This window comes from Rana temporaria, chromosome 1 (genome assembly GCF_905171775.1).
Source record: "Rana temporaria chromosome 1, aRanTem1.1, whole genome shotgun sequence".
NCBI classification, from domain to species: Eukaryota; Metazoa; Chordata; class Amphibia; order Anura; family Ranidae; genus Rana; species Rana temporaria.
In genome coordinates, this window is record NC_053489.1 from 378219 (window position 1) to 402359 (window position 24141).

At 49.6% G+C, this 24141-nt stretch overlaps 2 protein-coding genes across 9 annotated transcripts in view; one reads left to right on the forward strand and one right to left on the reverse strand.

The window, feature by feature from the left end:
• The window catches only part of RTKN (rhotekin), a 102318-nt gene extending 88588 nt beyond the window's left edge, over nt 1-13730 (forward strand). For 4 of the 8 annotated variants that reach the window (XM_040328972.1, XM_040329237.1, XM_040328893.1 and 1 more), the window contains exons 7-13: nt 450-544; nt 1571-1677; nt 3406-3534; nt 3626-3791; nt 3873-3977; nt 5267-5363; nt 11178-11266. In XM_040328972.1, coding sequence (XP_040184906.1) covers nt 450-544; nt 1571-1677; nt 3406-3534; nt 3626-3791; nt 3873-3977; nt 5267-5363; nt 11178-11184 — 706 coding nt within the window. In that variant the 3' untranslated portion in view covers nt 11185-11266. Of the gene's footprint in view, nt 1-449; nt 545-1570; nt 1678-3405; nt 3535-3625; nt 3792-3872; nt 3978-5266; nt 5364-11177; nt 13116-13397 lie in introns of those variants that run through there. The other 4 variants (XR_005744226.1, XR_005744228.1, XR_005744230.1 and 1 more) reach the window with 4 other exon arrangements.
• A 4133-nt stretch (nt 13731-17863) lies between these two features.
• LOC120917841 (5,6-dihydroxyindole-2-carboxylic acid oxidase-like) lies at nt 17864-22878 on the reverse strand. The gene is made up of 7 exons (XM_040329447.1): nt 22445-22878; nt 21772-22094; nt 20566-20770; nt 19859-20026; nt 19168-19347; nt 18694-18840; nt 17864-18336 (listed from the first exon to the last, which is right to left on the reverse strand). The coding sequence occupies exons 1-7, from the start codon at nt 22833-22835 to the stop codon at nt 18149-18151; spliced, it is 1602 nt and encodes a 533-aa protein (XP_040185381.1). The 5' UTR covers nt 22836-22878; the 3' UTR covers nt 17864-18148.
• Nucleotides 22879-24141: the final 1263 nt, after the last annotated feature.

A 24141-nucleotide genomic window follows, 5' to 3' on the forward strand; every position in this document is an offset into this window, starting at 1 on the left:
GACTCATCCTCTCCAGGCAAAGCCTTTGATTTAAGGACCCTTCCAGCTGAAGGGTTTCAATTTATTTATTATTTCTATTGCCCTATGTAACTATAACACAATACATTGCATCTTCTCATTCTACTGGAGAACATACCAGAGAAGCAGGAAGAAGCAATCAATATCCCAGACTTAGGAGAAACCTAATGATCCCAGATAGAATAATATAGATCAGGGTGACTACAACTTTCCCACAAACACTACATTTTAGCCAGGGGACACTCCTGCTCGAGTCGGAACCGGACACCCCTAATATGTCACATGCAGTAAGGCAACGTTTTGGAGTCTTTAAAAGGCCCCTCTCTATTATTATTATTGGTGGGGGCTTTGAGGTCATGTGCTGAGTGACGGGAGGGGGGTCACATCTATCGATCCGGAATGTTCTATATGTTTCCTCTCTTCTGTTTCAGGGGTCCAAAGTTCCTGCTGCTGGCCCACACCAAACTAACCCTGGCTGATGTCCAGGACGGCTTCCGCACTCACGACCTCACTATGAACAGTTCAGGTAAATCACTAAAGATGCCCAACTGAATTTGTTATTGAGGGTTGGAGGCAAGGAGATTCCAGTACAACCATCCCATAATAGATGTTTTGTATCTTCATCATCAGAAACGTCCCCACAGTCTCTGGTGGGGAATGATCAGAATGATGGTTATTTGAGGAATGATGAGAGCGCCCCCTTGTGGTAAAGGATGAGAATGATGGTTATTTGAGGAATGATGAGAGCGCCCCCTTGTGGGGAATGATGAGAATAATGGGTAGTTCAGGAATGATGAGAGCGCCCCCTTGTGGGGAATGGCGAGAATGATGAGAGCGCCCCCTTGTGGTAAATGATGAGAATGATGAATATTTGAGAAATGATGGGAGTGTCCCTTGTGGTAAATGATGAGAATGATGGGTAGTTCAGGAAATGATGAGAGCGCCCCCTTGTGGTAAATGATGAGAATGATGGGTAGTTCAGGAATGATGAGCACGCCCCCTTGTGGGGAATAATGAGAATGATGGGAGCGCCCCCTTGTGGGGAATAATGAGAATGATGAATATTTGGGGAAGGCTGAGAGCGCCCCCTTGTGGTAAATGATGAGAATGATGGGTAGTTCAGGAATGATGAGAGCGCCCCCTTGTGGGGAATGGTGAGAATGATGGGAGCATCCCCTTGTAGGGAATAATGAGAATGATGAATATTTGGGGAAGGATGAGAGCGCCCCCTTGTGGGGAATGATGAGAGCGTCCCCTTGTGGGGAATAATGAGAATGATGAATATTTGAGGAATGATGAGAGCGCCCCCTTGTGGGGAATGGTGAGAATGATGGGAGCGTCCCCTTGTGGGGAATAATTAGAATGATGAATATTTGGGGAAGGATGAGTGCGCCCCCTTGTGGTAAATGATGAAAATGATGAATAACTGGGGAACAATAAAGGGCGCCCTCTTGTAGGAAATGACGGTACTGTACATACAATGTATACAGCAGTATATTGCAGTGGTATCAGGGTATATAGTATATATTATAGACTCCTCTCTGTGTTGTAGATGAGAGCTCCTGTTGGCTGCCGCTGTACGGAAGTGTGTGCTGCCGCCTTACAGCACAGCCTGACTGTATGAACCAAGATATGATATCCGGGTATCTGCAGATCCAGGTGAGAGATCCGGGGCTGAACATACTTTTCTGTGGGGGTGACAATACTCTGCTCCATGGGGGGGGGGGCTGAAAATAATCTCCTCTGGAGGTGATAACATTCCTCCCCTGGGGTGATGATCCTCTCCTCGGGGGGGGGGGGAAATACTCTCCTCCGGGGGTGACGATAACCTCTGGGGGTGATAAGACTCTCCCCTGGGGGATGACAAGGTGATGATACTCTCCTCTGGGGGGGGGGGGATACTCTCCTCCGGGTGTGACAATACCCCCCCTTGGGGTTGAAGATACTCTCCTCCGGGGTGACGATAAACCTCTGGGGGTGATAATACTCTCCCCTGGGGGGTGACAAGGTGATGATACTCTCTCTGGAGTTGAAGAAATTCTCTTCTGGGAGTGATGATATTCTTTCCCAGGGGTAAAATACTCTCCTCTAAGGGTAATGATACTCTCCTCAGGTTGGGGGGGGGGGTTGACAATACGGTCCTCAGGGAGTGATGATACTCTCCTCCAGTGGGTAGTTGACAGGGCTCCACTGGGGGTGACAAAACTCTCCTCTAGCGGTGATAATTTTCTCCTCTGGGGGTGATAATACTCTTCCCTGGGGATGACGAGGTGATGATACTCTCCTCTGGGGGTGAAGATATTTTCTTCTGGGGATAAAAATACCCTCCTCTAAGGGTAATGATACTCTCCTCAAGTTGGGGGGGGGGGGGTGGTTGACGATACAGTCCTCAGGGGTGATGATACTCTCCCACGTGGGTAGTTGATAGGGCTCCTCTGGGGGATGACGATACTCCTCTAAGGGTGATAATACTCTCCTACCGGGGGTGATAATACTCTCCTACTGGGGGTGACGGGGTGATGAAACTCTCCTCTGGAGGTGAAAATACTCTCCTCTAAGGGTAATAATACTCTCCTCAGGTTGGGGGGGTTTGATGATACGGTCCTCAGGGAGTGATATACTCTCCCCCAGAGGTGATGATTTTCTTCCCCAGGGGGTGAAGATACCATCCTCCAGGGGATGAAAATACTCTCCGTAGTGGGTCAAAATACTGACAATGACAATACTCTCCTCCAGTGGGTAGTGAAAGTGCTCCTCGGGGGTGAAAAAACTCTCCTTCGGGGGTGACGATACTCCTCCTAGGGTAAGGATTTTCTCTACTGGGGTGACAGGGTGATGATATTCTCCTCCAGGGGGTGGGAAGATACTCTCCTCTGCGGGCAAAGATATTCTCCTCTGGAGGTGATGATATTCTTCCCCAGGGGTGATGATACTGTTTTCTGGGGGTGAAATACTCTCCTCTAATGGTAATAATACTCTCCTCAGGTTGGGGGGGTTGATGATATGGTCCCCAGGGGTGAAGATACCATCCTTCAGGGGAGGATGAAAATACTCTTCTTCGGTGGTGATGATATTCTCCTTTCGGGGGTGACCATACTCCCCCCTTGAGGTGACGATATTCTCTCCGGAGATGATGATACTCTCCTCCAGTAGGTAGTTGATAGTGCTCCTCGGGGGAGTGACAATACTCTCCCCAGTGGGTAGTTGATAGTGCTCCTCGGGGGGGTGACAATACTCCCCTCTTGGGGTGACGATACCCCTCTAGGGGGTGATGGTTTTGTCCTCTGGGGGCGAGGTGATTCTTTCCAGATGCAGATTGGTAGCAGACCATTGTGGGCGGGGTAAACCTTCCAGCTCTGATTGGTTTATTTCTCTTGGCCCTGGCAGGCGCGGGGGCAGGCGGGATGGCAGCGGATGTACTGCGTGCTGCGAGGATGCCGCTTGCTGTGCTATACGCAGCCCTGTGAGAAAGGGTCGGCCTCCCCGGAACCGGAACTCACCGTCTTCGTCAATAAGGTCAGAGGTCACTTAGGACACTTCTAGTCATGGGGGGAGGGGAGGGGAGGACATCAAGGTGTGACGTTGTCTTTGTCCCGCCCCCACACAGGAGACCAGAATCCGCTGCTCAGACCGCGAAGGACAGAACCAGGCGCAAAGCCTGTCCATCACCAACCGGTACGGCAGCGAGGAGGTGACGCACCACGCCAGGGCGGAGGGCCGGGAGGAGCTGCGCCGATGGATGGAGGCCTTCTGGCAGCACTTCTATGACATGAGTATGTGGGGGGCGGGGTCCGGGCGTAACACTCTGTATACTTCTCACAACTGATCCCGCCTCTCTCTGTGGCCCCTCCCAGGTCAGTGGAAGCAGTGCTGTGATGACCTCATGAAGATCGAGACAACCCCGCCCAAGAGGACCACCCTCGCTATGGCCAAGCAGGGCTCCCTCTACCATGAAATGGGTAAGCAGCAAGGCCTTCTGGGTAATGTTCTAAGGGGCCCCACACACATCAGTCCAGGGTTTACTACTCTCCAACAGTCTCTAACACTCTCTGCTCTCCTCCATGCTCTTTAACACTCTGCTCTCCTCCATGCACTCTAATAGTCTCTAACACTCTGCTGTCTCCTCCATGCACTCTATCACTCTGCTCTCTCCTCCATGCACTCTAATGGTCTCTAACACTCTGCTGTCTCCTCCATGCACTCTTCACTCTGCTCTCTCCTCCATGCACTCTAATGGTCTCTAACACTCTGCTGTCCCCTCCATGCACTCTAACAGTCTCTGCTCTCCTCCATGCTCTCTAACACTCTGCTCTCTCCTCCATGCACTCTAACAGTCTCTGCTCTCCTCCATGCTCTCTAACACTCTGCTCTCTCCTCCATGCACTCTAACAGTCTCTGCTCTCCTCCATGCTCTCTAACACTCTGCTCTCTCCTCCATGCACTCTAACAGTCTCTGCTCTCCTCCATGCTCTCTAACACTCTGCTCTCTCCTCCATGCACTCTAACACTCTGCTGTCTCCTCTCCTCCATGCACTCTAACACTCTGCTGTCTCCTCCATGCAGTCTAATGGTCTCTAACACTCTGCTGTCTCCTCCATGCACTCTTACACTCTGCTGTCTCCTCCATGCTCTCTACACTCTGCTGTCTCCTCCATGCACTCTAACAGTCTGCTGTCCCCTCCATGCTCTCTAACACTCTGCTGTCTACTCCATGCACTCTAACAGTCTGCTGTCTCCTCCATGCACTCTATTGGTCTCTAACACTCTGCTGTCCCCTCCATGCACTCTATGGTCTCTAACACTCTGCTGTCCCCTCCATGCACTCTAATGGTCTCTAACACTCTCTGCTCTCCTCCATCAACTCTAACACTCTGCTGTCTCCTCCATGCACTCTAACACTCTGCTGTCTCCTCCATGCACTCTAATGATCTCTAACACTATCTGCTGTCTCCTCCATGCACTCTAACACTCTGCTGTCTCCTCCATGCACTCTAACACTCTGCTGTCTCCTCCATGCACTCTAACACTCTGCTGTCTCCTCCATGCAGTCTAATGATCTCTAACACTCTGCTCTCTCCTACATGCACTCTAACACTCTGCTGCCCCCCCCCCATGCTCTCCAACAGTCTCTAACACTCTGCTGCCCCCCCATGCTCTCTAACACTCTCAGTTTTTCTCTTCTATGCACTTTAACAGTTTTTTCTTCTCTTTCCTGTGTCTGCATGTCTCTGCTCCCCTCCCCCCTTAGCCTTATCTGCTCCGGCCAATGCGGAGGGCCTCCTGCTGCAGGACAATGCCGTCTCTGCAGAGATCCGCTCCCTGCTCTGCACCTATTACAGCGACAGGTTTGTATTGTGGCCCCCGGGGCCCCCTGTGTCTGGAATACAACGTACATATATATATCCTATATATCACACACGGCCTCTGCCCCCCCCCCGGGGTGAGCTCAGGGGGGGGGGCGGCTCCGGCTATGTTCAGGGTTTACATTAATGTGGAGCTTCAGCCAAACTGAGAAAGACGAGATTCTCCTTCCTGTCTGTGTCCCCTGACTTCCTGTTCTGCTGACACCTTATACAATGGTTGTCACCGGGACAGGAAGTCGGGGGGAGGGAGGGTCCTCCCAACTGATAACCATCATCTCCTAGTGATGTGACCCCTCCCCCACTCCCAGTAATCTGCGCTCTGAATGGCTGCTCTGGGTTCCGCGGGTCTTATCCTTACGGAACGGAACAACCTTGTGAAGCCATGAAATGAGGTCATCAAGCAGCCCTTCTGCGTGCTTTCTCCAGTTCCCTGATATCCTTTCCAAGAAACGGGGGGGGGGGACCAAAACTGAACGGCTTATTCCAGAGGAGGTGATCGGAGGTCCCTCTCTCATCTGTCTGTATATTTATCTATCCCCCCTCCCACCCAATGTCTGTCTGTCTATCTCTCATCCCCCCACCTGGTGGGAGGAATAGTGTCCCATCCTTAGTGTCAGTGGGAGGAATAGTGTCCCATCATTGGTATCTCCTGGGTTTTGTTCTAGTGATGGTCCCCGGTGTGTCTCCTGGGTTTTGTTCTAGTGATGGTCTCCGGTGTGTCTCCTGGGTTTTGTTCTAGTGATGGTCTCCGGTGTGTCTCCTGGGTTTTGTTCTAGTGATGGTCCCCGGTGTGTCTCCTGGGTTTTGTTCTAGTGATGTTCTCTGGTGGGTCTCCTGGGTTTTGTTCTAGTGATGGTCCCCGGTGTGTCTCCTGGGGTTTTGTTCTAGTGATGGTCTCCGGTGTGTCTCCTGGGTTTTGTTCTAGTGATGGTCCCCGGTGTATCTCCTGGGTTTTGTTCTAGTGATGTTCTCTGGTGTGTCTCCTGGGTTTTGTTCTAGTGATGGTCCCCGGGTGTGTCTCCTGGGTTTTGTTCTAGTGATGGTCTCCGGTGTGTCTCCTGGGTTTTTCGTTCTAGTGATGGTCTCGGTGTGTCTCCTGGGTTTTGTTCTAGTGATGTTCTCCGGTGTGTCTCCTGGGTTTTGTTCTAGTGATGGTCTCCGGTGTGTCTCCTGGGTTTTGTTCTAGTGATGGTCCCCGGTGTGTCTCCTGGGTTTTGTTCTAGTGATGGTCTCTGGTGTGTCTCCTGGGTTTTGTTCTAGTGATGGTCTCTGGTGTGTCTCCTGGGTTTTGTTCTAGTGATGGTCTCCGGTGTGTCTCCTGGGTTTTGTTCTAGTGATGGTCTCCGTTGTGTCTCCTGGGTTTTGTTCTAGTGATGGTCTCCGGTGTGTCTCCTGGGGTTTTGTTCTAGTGATGGTCTCCGGTGTGTCTCCTGGGTTTTGTTCTAGTGATGGTCTCCGGTGTATCTCCTGGGTTTTGTTCTAGTGATGGTCCCCGTGTGTCTCTGGGTTTTGTTCTAGTGATGGTCTCCGGTGTGTCTCCTGGTTTTGTTCTAGTGATGGTCTCCGGTGTGTCTCCTGGGTTTTGTTCTAGTGACGTTCCCCGGTGTGTCTCCTGGGGTTTTGTTCTAGTGATGGTCTCGGTGTGTCTCCTGGGTTTTGTTCTAGTGATGTTCTCCGGTGTGTCTCCTGGGTTTTGTTCTAGTGATGGTCCCCGGTGTGTCTCCTGGGTTTTGCTCCTCACATTGTTCTAGTGATGTTCTCCGGAGTGTCTCCTGGGTTTTGCTCCTCACATTGTTCTAGTGATGGTCCCCGGTGTGTCTCCTGGGTTTTGTTCTAGTGATAGTCTCTGGTGTGTCTCCTGGGTTTTGTTCTAGTGATGGTCCTCTGGTGTGTCTCCTGGGTTTTGTTCTAGTGATGGTCTCGGTGTGTCTCTTGGGTTTTGTTCTAGTGATGGTCTCCGTGTGTGTCTCCTGGGTTTTGTTCTAGTGATGGTCCCCAGTGTGTCTCCTGGGTTTTGTTCTAGTGATGGTCTCCGGTGTGTCTCCTGGGTTTTGTTCTAGTGATGGTCCAAGGTGTGTCCTCCTGGGTTTTGTTCTAGTGATGGTCTCCGGTGTGTCTCCTGGGTTTTGTTCTAGTGATGGTCTCCGGTGTGTCTCCGGGTTTTGTTTCTAGTGACGTTCCCCGGTGTGTCTCCTGGGGTTTTGTTCTAGTGGATGGTCTCCGGGTTGTGTCTCCTGGGTTTTGTTCTAGTGATGTTCCCCGGTTGTGTCTCCTGGGGTTTTGTTCTAGTGATGGTCTCCGGTGTGTCTCCTGGGTTTTGTTCTAGTGATGGTCCCCGGTTGTATCTCCTGGGTTTTGTTCTAGTGATGGTCTCCGGTGTGTCTCCTGGGTTTTGTTCTAGTGTTGGTCTCCGGTGTGTCTCCTGTTTTTTTTTTTCTAGTGATGGTCCCCGGTGTGTCTCCTGGGTTTTGTTCTAGTGATGGTCCCCGGTGTGTCTCCTGGGTTTAGTTTCTAGTGATGGTCTCCGGTGTGTCTCCGGGGTTTTGTTCTAGTGATGGTCTCCGGTGTATCTCCTGGGTTTTGTTCTAGTGATGGTCCCCGGTGTGTCTCCAGGTTTTTTTTTCTAGTGACTGGTCTCCGGTGTGTCTCCTGGGTTTTGTTCTAGTGATGGTCTCCGGTGTGTCTCCTGGGTTTTGTTTAGTGATGGTCTCTGGTGTGTCTCCTGGGTTTTGTTCAAGTGATGGTCTCCGGTGTGTCTCCTGGTTTTGTTCTAGTGATGGTCTCTGGTGTGTCTCCTGGGTTTTGTTCTAGTGATGTTCTCCGGTGTGTCTTCTGGGGTTTTGTTCTAGTGATGGTCTCCGGTGTGTCTCCTGGGTTTTGTTCTAGTGGTGGTCTCCGGGGGTTTTGTTCTAGTGATGGTTCCCTGGTGTGTCTCCTGGGTTTTGTTCTAGTGATGGTCTCCGGTGTGTCTCCTGGGTTTTGTTCTAGTGATGGTCTCCGGTGTGTCTCCTGGGTTTTGTTCTAGTGATGGTCTCCGGTGTGTCTCCTGGGTTTTTTTTCTAGTGATGGTCTCCGGTGTGTCTCCTGGGTTTTGTTCTAGTGATGGTCTCGGTGTGTCTCCTGGGTTTTGTGTTTAGTGATGGTCTCCGGTGTGTCTCCTGGGTTTTGTTCTAGTGATGGTCTCCGGTGTACCTCCTGGGTTTTGTTCTAGTGATGTACTCCGGTTGTGTCTCCTGGGTTTTGTTCTAGTGATGGTCTCCGGTGTATCTCCTGGGTTTTGTTCTAGTGATGGTCTCCTGGGTTTTGTTCTAGTGATGGTCTCGGTGTTTCTCCTGGGTTTTGTTCTAGTGATGGTCTCCGGTGTATCTCCGGGGGTTTTTGTTCTAGTGATGGTCCCCGGTGTGTCTCCTGGGTTTTGTTTCTAGTGATGTTCTCTGGTGTGTCTCTGGGTTTTGTTCTAGTGATGTTCTCCGGTGTGTCTCCTGGGTTTTGTTCTAGTGATGGTTCTCCGGTGTATCTCCTGGGTTTTGTTCTAGTGATGTCTCCGGTGTGTCTCCTGGGTTTTGTTCTAGTGATGGTCTCCGGTGTGTCTCCTGGGTTTTGTTCTGTGATGGTCTCCGGTGTTTCTCCTGGGTTTTGTTCTAGTGATGGTCTCCGGTTGTGTCTCCTGGGTTTTGCTCCTCACATTGTTCTAGTGATGGTCTTCGGTGTGTCTCCTGGGTTTTGTTCTAGTGATGGTCTCGGTGTGTCTCCTGGGTTTTGTTCTAGTGATGGTCCCCGGTGTGTCTCCTGGTTTTTGTTCTAGTGATGTTCTCCGGTGTGTCTCCTGGGTTTTGTTCTAGTGATGGTCTCCGGGTGTATCTCCTGGGTTTTGTTCTAGTGATAGTCCCGGTGTGTCTCTGGGTTTTGTTCTAGTGATGGTCTCCGGTGTGTCTCCTGTTTTTTTTTTCTAGTGATGGTCCCGGTGTGTCTCCTGGGTTTTGTTCTAGTGATGGTCTCCGGTGTGTCCCTGGGTTTTGTTCTAGTGATGGTCTCCGGTGTGTCTCCTGGGTTTTGTTCTAGTGATGGTCTCCGGTGTGTCTCCTGGTTTTGTTCTAGTGATGTTCCCCGGTGTGTCTCCTGGTTTTGTTCTAGTGATGGTCCCGGTGTATCTCCTGGGTTTTGTTCTAGTGATGTTCCCCGGTGTGTCTCCTGGGTTTTGTTCTAGTGATGGTCTCCGGTGTGTCTCCTGGGTTTTGTTCTAGTGATGGTCCCCGGTGTGCTCCTGGGTTTTGCTCCTCACATTGTTCTAGTGATGGTCTCCGGTGTGTCTCCTGTTTTTTTTTTCTAGTGATGTTCTCGGTGTGTCTCCTGGGTTTTGTTCTAGTGATGTTCCCCGTGTGTCCTCCTGGTTTTGTTCTAGTGATGGTCCCCGGTGTGTCTCCTGGGTTGTGTTCTAGTGATGGTCTCGGTGTGTCGTCTGGGTTTTGTTCTAGTGATGGTCACCGGTGTGTGTCTCCTGGGTTTTGTTCTAGTGGTGGTCTCCGGTGTATCTCCTGGGTTTTGTTCTAGTGGTGGTCTCCGGTGTGTCTCCTGGTTTTGTTCTAGTGGTGGTCTCCGATGTATCTCCTGGGTTTTGTTCTAGTGATGGTCTCCGGTGTATTCCTGGGTTTTGTTCTAGTGATGGTCTCCGGTGTGTGTCCTGGGTTTTGTTCTAGTGATGGTCTCCGGTGTTTCTTCTGGTTTTGTTCTAGTGATGGTCTCCGGTGTTTCTCCTGGGTTTTGTTCTAGTGATGGTCTCCGGTGTTTTCTCCTAGGTTTTGTTCTAGTGATGGTCTCCGGTGTGTCTCCTGGGTTTTGTTCTAGTGATGGTCTCTGGGGGTTTTGTTCTAGTGATGGTCTCCGGTGTGTCGCCTGGGTTTTGTTCTAGTGATGTTCCCCGGTGTGTCTCCTGGGTTTTGTTCTAGTGATGTTTCCCGGTGTGTCTCCTGGGTTTTGTTCTAGTGAGGTTCCCCGGTGTGTCTCCTGGTTTTGTTCTAGTGATGTTCCCCGGTGTGTCTCCTGGGTTTTGTTCTAGTGATGTTCCCCGGTTGTGTGTCTCCTGGGTTTTGTTCTAGTGATGGTCTCGGTGTGTCTCCTGGGATTTGTTCTAGTGATGTTCCCGGTGTGTCTCCTGGGTTTTGTTCTAGTGATGGTTCCGGTGTATCTCCTGGGTTTTGTTCTAGTGATGGTCCCCGATGTGTCTCCTGGGTTTTGTTCTAGTGATGGTCTCCGGTGGGTCTCCTGGGTTTTGTTCTAATGATGTTCCCCGGTGTGTCTCCTGGGTTTTGTTCTAGTGATGTTCCCCGGTGTGTCTCCTGGGTTTTGTTCTAGTGATGGTCTCCGGTGTGTCTCCTGGGTTTTGTTCTAGTGATGGTCCCCGGTGTGTCTCCTGGGTTTTGTTCTAGTGATGGTCTCCGGTGTGTCTCCTGGGTTTTGTTCTAGTGATGGTCCCCGGTGTGTCTCCTGGGTTTTGTTCTAGTGATGGTCTCCGGTGTGTCTCCTGGGTTTTGTTCTAGTGATGGTTCCCGGTGTGTCTCCTGGGTTTTGTTCTAGCGATGGTCCCCGGTGTGTCTCCTGGGTTTTGTTCTAGTGATGGTCCCCGGTGTGTCTCCTGGGTTTTGTTTTAGTGATGGTCCCCGGTGTGTCTCCTGGGTTTTGCTCCTCACATTGTTCTAGTGATGGTCTCCGGTTGTGTCTCCTGTTTTTTTTTCTAGTGATGTTCTCGGTTGTGTCTTTGGGTTTTGCTCCTCACATTCTCTTCTTCTTGTCTTGCAGCTATTGAGGGTCTGGGCCGATTCCCGACCTCCTCTCCCAGCGGATGAAGGAGTTTGAGATACAGAGGGGTCTGGATCCGCCTCCCTGGACGTCTTTCTTCAACAGCCCCAACCCTGAACGTCCTTCCCGCTCCTCGTCCTCCGATTGTGACAGTCCTCCAGGTCAGACTTCCAGGCTTCGTCCCCGCACCCTCCCTGGATGCCAAACTGACGTCCCTTAAGAACCGGGGGCTGAGGATGGCCGACCAACAGTCTACGGGCCAAGAGTCCTCCGGAGGAGATGACAGTCCTCACCCGGAGGCCAGGAACTCGAGCAGCAGCGGGCGCAGCACCCGGACTCAGAGAAGGGGGGACAAAACCGCAAGAACATTAGGAGCCTTAGAACCAAACTGGACCCCCGAAACTGGCTGCAGAGTCAGGTGTGACCCCGTCTGATCACATGACCAGAGTGTCGGATGGGGGTGAGAGACCAGAACCAAGAGTCCAAAGGGCACCCATGTGTCAGGCCTTGGCTCTGGTTGGTATGTACTGTGGACGCCCCATTCCCAAACATGGAGTGACGCCCTACTTATTATTCACATACAAAAATAACATACCGCATCCTCCAAGTAACACTGACACACCCAGCGCGCTCCACCCACCTCAGGGTAACCTACAGTTTGTTCAAAGACTGAACAGCAAGATGTGGACGAGTCTTCCTTCACATGGGAGAGCGGAACCCGAGATATTATATACATTTATACCGAGTCCCTCCCAATCCACTGAAGGGCGATGAAAAACAAGCTATATTATTATTATTATTATTATTATTATTGTGCCACCCACTGCTGGGCACCAATGACACCCAGACTTGAAGCCCCTCCCTCAGAAAGGTGTCATGGCTGCACAGAGTTTACATGACCTTTCAGCACCGCCTACTGCAGGGAATTTGCCCCTCCTACTGCAGGGTGACTGATGGGAGCTGTGAGACCAGGAATATGCCCCTCCTACTGCAGGGTGACTGATGGGAGCTGTGAGACCGGGAATATGCCCCTCCTACTGCAGGGTGACTGATGGGAGCTGTGAGACTGGGAATATGCCCCTCTACTGCAGGGTGACTGATGGGAGCTGTGAGACCGGGAATATGCCCCTCCTACTGCAGGATGACTGATGGGAGCTGTGAGACCGGGAATATGCCCCTCCTACTGCAGGGTGACTGATGGGAGCTGTGAGACCCGGAATATGCCCCTCCTACTGCAGGGTGACTGATGGGAGCTGTGAGACCGGGAATATGCCCCTCCTACTGCAGGGTGACTATAGGATATGGGGTCTGCAGGGTGATAATAGGATAAGGGGTCTACTCCTCTGCCTGCAAGGTGACTATATAATATGGGGTCTGCTCCTCCTCCTGCAGGGTGACTATAGGATATGCAGTCTGTCCCTCCCTCTACAGGGTGATTGGGGTATGCCCCTCCCCCTGCAGGGTGACTATAGGGTATGAGGTTTACCCCTCCCACTGCAGGGTGACTATAGGGTATGAGGTCTGTCCCTCCCTCTGCAGGGTGATAATAGGATAAGGGGTCTACTCCTCTGCCTGCAAGGTGACTATATAATATGGGGTCTGCTCCTCCTCCTGCAGGGTGACTATAGGATATGCAGTCTGTCCCTCCCTCTACAGGGTGACTGGGGTATTCCCCTCTCCCTGCGGGGTGACTATAGGGTATGAGGTCTGTCCCTCCCTCTGCAGGGTGACTATAGGGTATGAGGTATGTCCCTCCCTTCTGCAGGGTGACTATAGGGTATGAGGTCTGTCCCTCCCTCTGCAGGGTGACTATAGGGTATGAGGTCTGCCCCTCCCCCTGCAGGGTGACTATAGGGTATGAGGTCTGCCCCTCCCTACAGGGTGACTATAGAATATGAGGTCTGCCCCTCCCTCTACAAGGTGATTGGGGTATGCCCCTCCTCCTGCAGGGTGACTATAGGGCAGTGATGGCGAACCTTGGCACCCCAGATGTTTTGGAACTACATTTCCCATAATGCTCTTGCACTCTGCAGTGTAGATGAGCATCATGGGAAATTTAGTTCCAAAACATCTGGGGTGCCAAGGTTCGCCATCACTGCTATAGGGTATGAGGGCTGTCCCTCCCTCTGCAGGGTGACTATAGGATATGAAGTCTGTCCCTCCCTCTACAGGGTGATTGGGGTCTGCCCCTCCCCCTGCAGGGTGACTATAGGGTTTGAGGTCTGCCCCTCCCACTGCAGGGCGAGTATAGGGTATGAGATCTGTCCCTTCCCCTGCAGGGTGACTATAGAATATTGGATCTGCCCTCCCCCTGAAGGGTGATACGGACCATTGGATATGGGGGACTGTTCTTCCGCTGCAGGGTGACTATAGGGTATGAGGTCTGCCCCTCCCTCTGCAGGTGACGGATGTTGGGGGCGCACACACAGCCTTGGGGGGGGGACACAATCTATTGGCTCCCGGCAGTGAGAGAATTAAAGCTTTATGATTATAAACGGCCTTACCAAATAATTACTAACAGAGTATTATATTATAATAAATCTTTATTGCCAAGCTCCGCCTCTTCTTTTGCTCCTCCTCCGGGGATCTCAGTGACAGGTTCTCTTCTAAAGTCTGTAACAAAGTAACAAGGAAATTCTCAGTACGTGTATCTGGGACATGGGCTGGGGGAGGGAGAGGGGGGCCGGGCACACAGCGGTTCTACAGAAATCACATGACGGTTCTACAGAGATCACATGACACCCCCCCTCCTGTCACCAAATCCCATGAAAGTTCAGCAGGGCCGAGACCAGGAGTGGGCAGGAGGGGAAACTGCCCCGGGTGCGAATAAGCAACGGGGGGGACAGACATAGCGTGGTCCATGGAATGTATAAACAGTGGGTGAGGAGGGGTAATTCTGGATCCTTCCCCGGGTTCTGCAGGACCCTGTTCCTGTGATCAGTATCTTCATCACCTCAACACTGCGCAGCAGGACATCCACCCGTATGGTGTGAAGAATGTCATCGTGTGGCATATACAACTCCATAAGAACATAGCTGTTACCGGCCAGCGGTCCAATAGAAAGAGGCAATTATAAATGTTCCGTATCCTACAATGGATTGTCTGTTAGTGATGAGCCGACTTCACCGGATGTTCAGCAAACAATTGAGAAAAAAAAATAAATCATCATTAACCCCCAAACATGGCTTCCAGATTCCTACAAGTTCAAACCCCCCAGACCCCCACCCTCACCTACACCAGCCAGGGTTGTGGGGAAGAGGCCCTTGTCCTCATTGACTTTTTACAAAGCCAACTTATAACATTTGGGAAGAAAAGGGTCATGGGAAGGGGGGGCTGGGCACTGCCATGGGGACAGGTATTAATGCAGACATCCCAACCTGCAAAAACTCATTTCAGAGAGGTGGCGCTTTGCGCCGGCGACTGGGCACAGGACACACAGCAAGATCCAAGCAGCTGCTGTTACATTACTTGCAGAGAAACGGCTATCAGCACTTCTCGTGGCATTCTCATCCCCACCAACCCCTTCTCTCTTATAGTCTGTCTGCGGTGATGACAGATCTGGTCCCTGCAAAGCGGCGGTCATTTTACCTCTCATGGCCCGCTCCTCTCTGCCGACCCCTCCTGTCCACCCTCGGTGCTTCTGGGTGGATGGGAGGGAAGGAGGGGCCGACAAAGGAGGAGCGTGCCATGAAAGGTCTAAGGGCAGCATGGGGCGTGTCTCCAGATCTCCCGGCTCTGTCCCGCCCCTGGCCACAGACAGAAGACAGAGCAGCTCGAGAGGCCGCCACGGCCGTACTCCATTCGGCCGCTTGGGTTGCTCGGTCTGTGGCCGAGTGACAGTCCCAGCCAGGCGTTCACAGGTGTCCGCAGTCAAATGCCGGAGACTTGAAGTCTGTCAGTCAATGTAAACATTTAAGAAAATTACCAGGAGAGGCTTTAAGGACAACATTTAAAAAAAAAAAAAATAAAATAAACACAGTTCCTTAACCACTTCAGCCCAGAAAAATGTACCCCCTTCCTGACCAGGGAACTTTGAGATTCGGCACTGCGTCGCTTAAACTGACAATTGCGATCGTGCGACGTGGCGTCTATAAAATAGATAGATTTTTTTTTTTTTAAAAGTGGTGGAGATCTGGGATTTTTATTGCGACCGACATAAATGGGACACATTTTTTTGGGACCATTCACATGTATACAGGTATTAGTTCTATAACACTGCACTGATTACTGTATAAATGTGACTGGCAGGGAAGGGGGGTTAATACTAGGGGGCGCTGAAGGGGTTAAATATGTACCCTAGGGAGTGATTCTAACTGTAGGGGGACCAATCGGTGTTCCTCTGTACATCGGTCTGGTCTCCTCTCACCTGACAGGACGTGATCTGTGTGTTTCCACCCCATCTTTACACAGATCCATGGTCCTGCTGTGATCGCGGGTGCCTGGCAGACATCGTGGCCACCGAGCAATGCCACTGGCTGGCACGCACCCCCCTAGACAACCAGGAAGTCATTCCTAGAGTGGGTGTGTGTTTTTTTTAAAAAAAAGTATATAACACCCATAAGAAAATACATTGTGGCTAAATGACATTCTCCTCCCCCCCGCCCCCGTTCACTCTCAAATCCTCCCCCAACCAAAAGGCTCGGCCCTACGGGCAGGTGTGAGGAAAAATAAAATAAAGTGTATGGTGAAGCGACCAAGGTGCCAAGTCTCAAAGTGCACCACTAATATTAATCCTGTCGAATTATATACATCCAAAGACTAAAAGGTTTTGGCCAGGGCCGCCATCAGAAATTATGGGGCCCCTTACGCAGCTTCAGGCATGGGCCCCCTGGAGCAGAGAACCGGGGGGGTGCTGCCTCTGCTAATTGAGAAGCAAGGGGTGCCACTAATTGGGGTTGCCCTGGGCCCCTTACAAAAAAACAAAAACAAATGGGGGGGTTGCCATCCAGGCCCCTGGGGACCTCCAGGCTCCTTACAGGTGTACTGCCTGCTGTACCACCCTGAAGGCAGCCGTGGTTTTGGTCCATTCTTATAATTAAAAATAATCCAAAAATTGGAGAACATTCTCAGCACAGGTCAGAAATCTGGAGAATGAAAAGCAGCCGTGGGAACATCTCCACATGGAGAAATGTTCTATAGAAGCTTCCATATCCAACGGGAACATTAATTATGGACAATCTGATTAGTGTTGCTCACGAATATTTGTATTGCGAATATTCGGCTCGAATATGGCATATTCGAGAAATCGCGCTATATTTCGAATTTCGCGGTGAATATTCGCTATTCCGAATATTCGCCTTTTTTCAATTTTATTTTTAAAACAGATCACATCCTATCGACGTCTAAAAGCATTGCTGGTATGATTAGAGACCCTGGGCCGAGTAGCTAAGCTGAGGCGATCCTTTTATGTTCAAAAGCAATAGAAGAAGGAAAATCACCGCTCAAGGTGGGTCTGCTATAGGGTCATACACAGGTGTAGGATTCCAAGGGTGCTGGCAGTGCACTAGGCAAGCATGGGCGTAAAATGAAGGATGGATGGCCGCACTCCAAACCAAACAGGTTGTCTTTATTTAAACGAACAGCAAAACAAACCAGATCACAGCAACAGGAAGATAACCGACGTTTCGCACTGACTTAGTGCTTATTCATGTTTTGCTGTTCGTTTAAATAAAGACAACCTGTTTGGTTTGGAGTGCGGCCATCCATCCTTCATTTTACGCCGATCCTTTTATGTTGCCGAATATAAAAAAAAAAAAAATTGCGAAATTTCGCTAATGCGAATGCGAAAATGATTGCGAATTTTCGATAACTGTGGTAGGAGAACTCTGATTGTCTCTGATGCAAAAGGGGGGGGCTTTGTGTATGTTTCTGTTATGAATATTTGTATGTTTGATATTATTTTTTTTTTGTAAGAAGGAAAAAATTGCGCATACCTTAAAAAAAGGGGAGAATACAGCAGCAACTCAAAAATGTTATACAACATAAATTAATACAAGACAGAAAATGGAGTCGCTCTACAAGAATAAAAAATATGTCTAGTGACAAGACATGTGGGCAAATTATAAAATAAGCAAGCGCAAATAACTTGTGAAATACACAGTGAAACAAATATATAAAGAAATATAGTCCCAATAATAGAAAAATAATCTTTCATAAAAATGTCTTTGATATGTGAAGTGAAAAAAAGTCCAAAGCATGCAGCATGAACGTGTTCAATCTTCAAGGTGTTTGATTGACAAATGGCTGTGACAGATGGATAGAGTAAAGAATCACCACCAATGCAAAACACTTTTTATTTTCTATTGTAAAATATCACAAATATTCTGAGCCAATCAGAGTGCTCCTTCCGCATTTGCCGAATATTCGCAATTATTTTGTATTGTAAAATATCACGAATATTCTGAGCCAATCAGAGTGCTCCTTCCGCTGCTGTCGAAAATTCGCAATTATTTTCGCATTCGCAATAGTGAAAATTCGCAATCATTTCATTTCGATAAAATATCACGAATATTCGAATTTAGCGAATATTTCTCGAATATTCGGCTATATATTCGTGATATATCGCGAAATCGAATATGGCGTATTCTGCTCAACACTAAATCTAATTGCCTAGAGGGCTTGTATGTAATACAAGAGCAGCACCATGACTGTTCCTGTATCCATCTTCATAGAAACTCAGACAATTATTGGTTTTATACTTTTTTATTAGGTCATGTGTAACATTAACACTTCCATTACTGGAGCCACTCCTAGGAGTACAATAAAGACACAACCCCTAGAGCACTGTTTACTGTCCGGGGTGATTAGCAGCACATTGTATTATTGGAGATCCTTGGCTGGAGACAGTAGATCCAGTCCGGGACGCTCTGCTAGGAGAAAGTGATCAGAGACTCCATGACTGGACGACAGGAGAGGAACAAGGGAGACCATCCCCCAGCTGGGAGATCCAGTTTACATCGTTCCCCCGGACATCACACTTTCCCAGCATCCTCCTCTTCACAATAACGATGGAAGGACTTTGCCAGGAGGGGCTCCAGCATTTCATTCCTCCGGTTCCTTCTCTGGATGGTCCACCAGGTAACGGCACAGATCACAGCCACAAGAACCAAGGCCGCTATGACCGTTATTACCCCAATCTCCTCATGTCTTAATGGGCGACCTACAAAAGAGAAAAGTTTACCAATCCTCAATTTTACATTACAAATCACAAGTCATAACACCGAGGTTCATAGAGAATGTTCTCCTCACAGCCAAGACCATCTCTCCTCTTCCCCTACTGGTTCCCGATGGATAGGAGGCCCAGAGCCGTCACCAACTGGGAATGTGCTTCCAGCATGGACACCCAACACTTATTCAGCCCCCCCCCGGAATAAAGCCACTTCTTGGAGGTCATGATCATAAAGTAGTCACCCGGCACATAATACAGCACTTGACAGGAGATCATCAAGGACACCTGGGAAAGACTAGACTTCTATAAAATAAAAGCCATTATAGAATTCTCAGACACGATACTTACTAGGCCACTGAATGTCGTAGGAATAGCCCAGGTTTTCTGGGGCAGTTGCAAACATCTCACTGTTGGGCACTGGGGGCCAGAAGGGAACCATATTGTGTCGTCTATTATGGCCTATAGGAGCATTTTCCAGGGGATACTGTGTGAAATCTACAACAAAAACAGTCCTTAGTTATGGAACCATTGACTTAGACAAAATCATTCCAATTGTAGTATCTGTACTTCATATAATTAGAAGTGACCCAGCCTGGCTCCAAACCCAAGAATGGACCCCAGGAGCCGTCCATGTACAGATTATGCAGCTACTAGAAAAAGCCAGCAGGACTACAAGAACCACAATTGCTCGGCTTACAGTTACAATTCCATAACTTTAGAATTTGGGCAAAGATTTCATATCAATGTGTACCGCCACAGCTTGGTTACTACAAGTATGGAAGAGCTCATCAAGACTCCTACCCTCCACCCTACAGATCGTACCGGCACTGTGTCTCCTCAGCCATTCGTCAAACACGGCATCTGTGAACGTATGCAGCAGCACAAAGATCGGGTCATTGGGAGAGATGTGGGTCTGTCCTCCTGTACCATTGAGGAACAGGTGAGCGAGGTTATGGAGGCTTCGGACTGTTGGGTTGTACTGACCAGACGGCTCGCTGTACCCTGTGGAATGAGAAGTTCACCATTAATACATGAAGACAAAAACCCTTCCTCGTGACCTCATGGTAAAGGCCTACAGGACTATCGTTTGATGCCCCCGCCCCAACATCATCAGGTGGACCCGTCCTTTCAGTTACACAAATCAATGGACGACACAGAGCCTTCAATGGCAGCAACAGCCTCATTAGATCAGGGTGTCCTAATGTCAGAGGCCAGAGATATCTCTCCATCAGGAGGAGGAATTGTTCCATCATTGGTGCCAGTGGAAAAAGGGTCCACCATTGTCATCAATGAGAATTATGCTCCTCTGTTGGTGGAGGTGGACAGAATGGAGCCTCACCATTCATTCAGAGGAAAGGTCTTGAAGCAATGAGACTAGTGCCCCAAGGTTACATAAAGACATGCAAATGACCACATCTGGCCCACTGGCCACACTTGGAGACCCCTGTATTATAGAGACCACCAGCTCAGCCTCCAATTAGAAAGTCATCCCAGAGTTTTGGGTGTTCTGTACCTTCAATCGTGTTCCGGAAGCTTTCAGAAGAGTTGGAAAAGAATGGCGCCGTGTCAAACAAATTTACTTCCAGACAAAGCAAAACCTCTTCCATCTCGGGAAGTCTTTGCACCATGGGCCGCGCCACATTTCCTGCAGGATTCCTCTGGATTGGTCCTCCAGCTGTACCTGAAGATTGGTAAAGGAGGATTTAATCTCATACACACTAGACATGTGCAATTCATTCTGAATTACAATTTTTTTTGAAGGATCTGAATTTACAAATCACAATAGTAACAAATTTCAAGCAGGAAACATTGCAATAAATACAGTAAGGTATAAAAGTGAAAGATGGCAGAGGAGTCCTACAGCTGCTGGATAGATTGAATTTCGGAAGACTGCTATATGCCAAATTCAAAGAGAATATAAATAGATCTGAATAGCATAAAATAGTAATAGAGCCATCTTCTGAAATTCAAAAATGGATTTTAAAGTTGCATTTGAATATTCTGCATCCATTAAAACAAATATCAAATCTGGTCGGAAAACAAAAACAAAAAAATCCTAACAAAATTCTACCAACGCATGACCAGTTTAATGTGGCATCATTGTAGGTCATGCCGTATAATGTAGGTTCTCATTCTATCCCCCCCCCCCCCATCAGAGCCAGCCTTGCTCATAAGTGCCCGGTTGCATGTGCGACAATAATCCCCTCCCCATGTACTCACTGTTGCAGATTGTTCCGAGGCTCTCGTAGTCTTCTACATCTTCACAAACAACTCTCCATTGAGAGAAGACAGAATTTGGGCTCAGCAGATTTCCTCCAAAATTGCTCCTCGCACCCATCAGGTCATCAGTGCAGATATCACATCGGTTTCCACCAATGGCAAAATTCCAGTAAGGCAAGGAAAACGAGGGATCTTCCAGAAGGTTCTTCAGACACAAGAAGATGGGGAAAGAGCGAGAATTAGAGCCACCGATTCATCATCTAGTTCTACGTGACAAATCACCACTAAAATGAGCAAAATTTACCTGTTTTGCCACCAAATACAAGATAATCTAATGAGGTATATTACGCACCACGGACTAGGATTTTGCATCAACTATCCAAAAATCCGACTTCAACCAAAATGTAACATTTTAAGTTTAAATAGGGAAAGAGTCCAACCCAGACTCTCAAATAAGTTTCCATGGAGCCCAATGGTTCCTCAAGCAATGAGCAGCTTCTGCCTTCCATGAGCAATCAATGGGGGGGGGGGATTATTCCCAATGGCCATGAATACAAGGAGCATTATGACCAGTGACCATAGGGAGTGAGCTATAGATAATTGGCATTCCCTGAGCCCATAAAGATGAAGGGTTCCACTATGAAAAGTTGAGGAAGGCCGGTCCAAACCAAGTTCACTCTCCCCGTCATGGACTGACCGACATTTTCTCTCGGTAAGGAAATAGGCAAAGTCTTCCCAGTAGGGACAAACAGTTAAATAACAGACAGTGCCTTATCTAGCCACATCCATAGACCATAACCATTGGTGTCACTTGTTGTGTATTCTGGTCATGTGATCCCAGCAGATATTACATTTCAATACCCCCCACTTTTATCAGATATCGGTGAGGACACCATCCCCCGTAGCAGAGAGCAATGGGAATGAACTCATCTCATGGCCAACCAATCAATGGAGGAACATTGCAAAGCAATCCCATCTTTCACCCTCTGAGGACCAATGATGAGCGTTTGACCCAAGTAACTGGTGAACCCCCCAAGCTCCCCCCCCCAGGACTCCTACACTTTATATAAATAGCTTTATGCGCCCGTCCCATATCACACCAAAGGGTACAAGATATCAGATGGGGGGCTCCTTCCTCGAATACAGAAACAGATCCGACAAGTGGGTAACATTTCCCGGCCCCTCCCAGAAAGGGTTAAAGTTTACCTGAAGGTCTCTTTCCAGCTGCAGCAAATGGAACCTGTGCCATGTGAGGAAGGCCGGACCTTCATGAGAGAAGTCAATCCCTCCAGCACTGCCCTGATCCCGGCCCAGGAAGGTTTTGCTGACACTGTAGTAGTGAGTCCAGACGAAGAAGTCATAAATGGAGACGTTCTGGAAATGAGTGGCGTTCCTCTCGGGATCGATCAGCTGATCGTAGTGTCTGGTGGCGATGACGTAATCCGGGTGGACGGTGTTCTTCGCAAGGTGGAGGGCATCAATGAAATTCTGGCGCTCCGTATCATTCAAGGCCAGAATATTTCTTCTTTCTAGACAAGAATTGAAAGCGGAATTGTCACAGGAGATGATTGGAAGCCACAAATATCTTCCCAGAAGTCTCAGATTTGTGGGTGTGGCATTTATGGCTTCATGATAAACCTACTATGACATCACATAGGTCATGTTCTATGGTCACCTGTGCAGTTCATAATGGGGGGGGGGGGGTGGGGGGTTGCCCTCACTTGTTTTCCCATCCGGGACAAACAGCCACACCGGAGATGGAGTGTCTGGGATCTTCTAGCCACGCACATGACATCTGAGGTCTCCATTGATCAGATGAAGAAGCAGAATGATTGGATATCAGTGAAATAGACACAACTCTAGTCTTCCTTCTACTCACCCACAACAACGGGCCGATCGCAGTCATCTCCGCTCCATCCAGGTTTGCAGCCACCACAGTCGTGTCCATAGAAGCGCTCATTGCACAGACAAGCCCTTTTGAAGAAGCGAATCGGCCAAAATTCCCGGTCGTCCAGTCCCTCCATTTTATACTGGGGTCCATGAGGCCTGGCGTCCACTGTGATCGGCATGCAGCGCCCACGGCCCACGGTAAAGCCGCAGAGGTCGCTGGGATTTGGAGACCGCTGAGGGTAGAGGCCGGGACAACACTCTCCGGTAGCCAAGGCCTCTGGGGTGGCACACTGGCGGGGAAACTGGGCAGAAGCCAAGCCCCAAAGAAGGGTGACCACCAACACTACAGCATGGGGACCCCGAGATTTACAGAGCGACATGGTTCCGGGACAGTCGTGGTTCTAGAAGAGATACAAGAAAAGGAGGTCACCTTCATTATAACCTTGGGGACAAAACTCTACAATACATCCAAATAAATGCCCCCCCAGAACCCCACCAATCCCTACAGTCCCAATCTCCCACCTCTGTACTACCTCATAATTCCCTTCGCCGATCTCCACTATCCATCTACAGTGTTTGCGCATGTTACCATTCCACCACCCAAATCCTCACCACCCTACAATCCCAATCCACCCACCAATCCCAACCTCCCAATCCACCCTACAATCCCAACCTCCCAATCACCACATCCTAAACCACCACCCTACAATCCCAACCCCAAACCACCCTACAATGCCAACCACCACATTCTAAACTACCCACCCCAATCCCAATCCACCCTACAATCCCATCCTCCCAATCAACCACCACCCTACAATCCCAACCTCCCAATCCACCCTACAATCCCAACCTCCCAAACCTCCCAATCCACCCTACAATCCCAACCTCCCAATCCACCCTACAATCCCAACCTCCCAATCCAACCACCACCCTACAATCCCATCCTCCCAATCCACCCTACAATCCCAACCTCCCAATCCACCCTACAATCCCAACCTCCCAATCCACCCTACAATCCCAACCTCCCAATCCACCCTACAATCCCAACCTCCCAATCCAACCACCACCCTACAATCCCATCCTCCCAATCCACCCTACAATCCCATCCTCCCAATCCACCCTACAATCCCATCCTCCCAATCCACCCTACAATCCCATCCTCCCAATCCACCCTACAATCCACCCTACAATCCCATCCTCCCAATCCACCCTACAATCCCATCCTGCCAATCCAACCACCACCCTACAATCCCATCCTGCCAATCCACCCACCACCCTACAATCCCATCCTCCCAATCCACCCACCACCCTACAATCCCATCCTCCCAATCCACCCACCACCCTACAATCCCATCCTACCCAATCCACCCACCACCCTACAATCCCAACCTCCCACCACCCTACAATCCCATCCTACCCACCACCCTACAATCCCATCCTACCCACCACCCTACAATCCCATCCTACCCACCACCCTACAATCCCATCCTACCCACCACCCTACAATCCCATCCTACCCACCACCCTACAATCCCATCCTACCCACCACCCTACAATCCCATCCTACCCACCACCCTACAATCCCATCCTACCCACCACCCTACAATCCCATCCTACCCACCACCCTACAATCCCATCCTACCCACCACCCTACAATCCCATCCTACCCACCACCCTACAATCCCA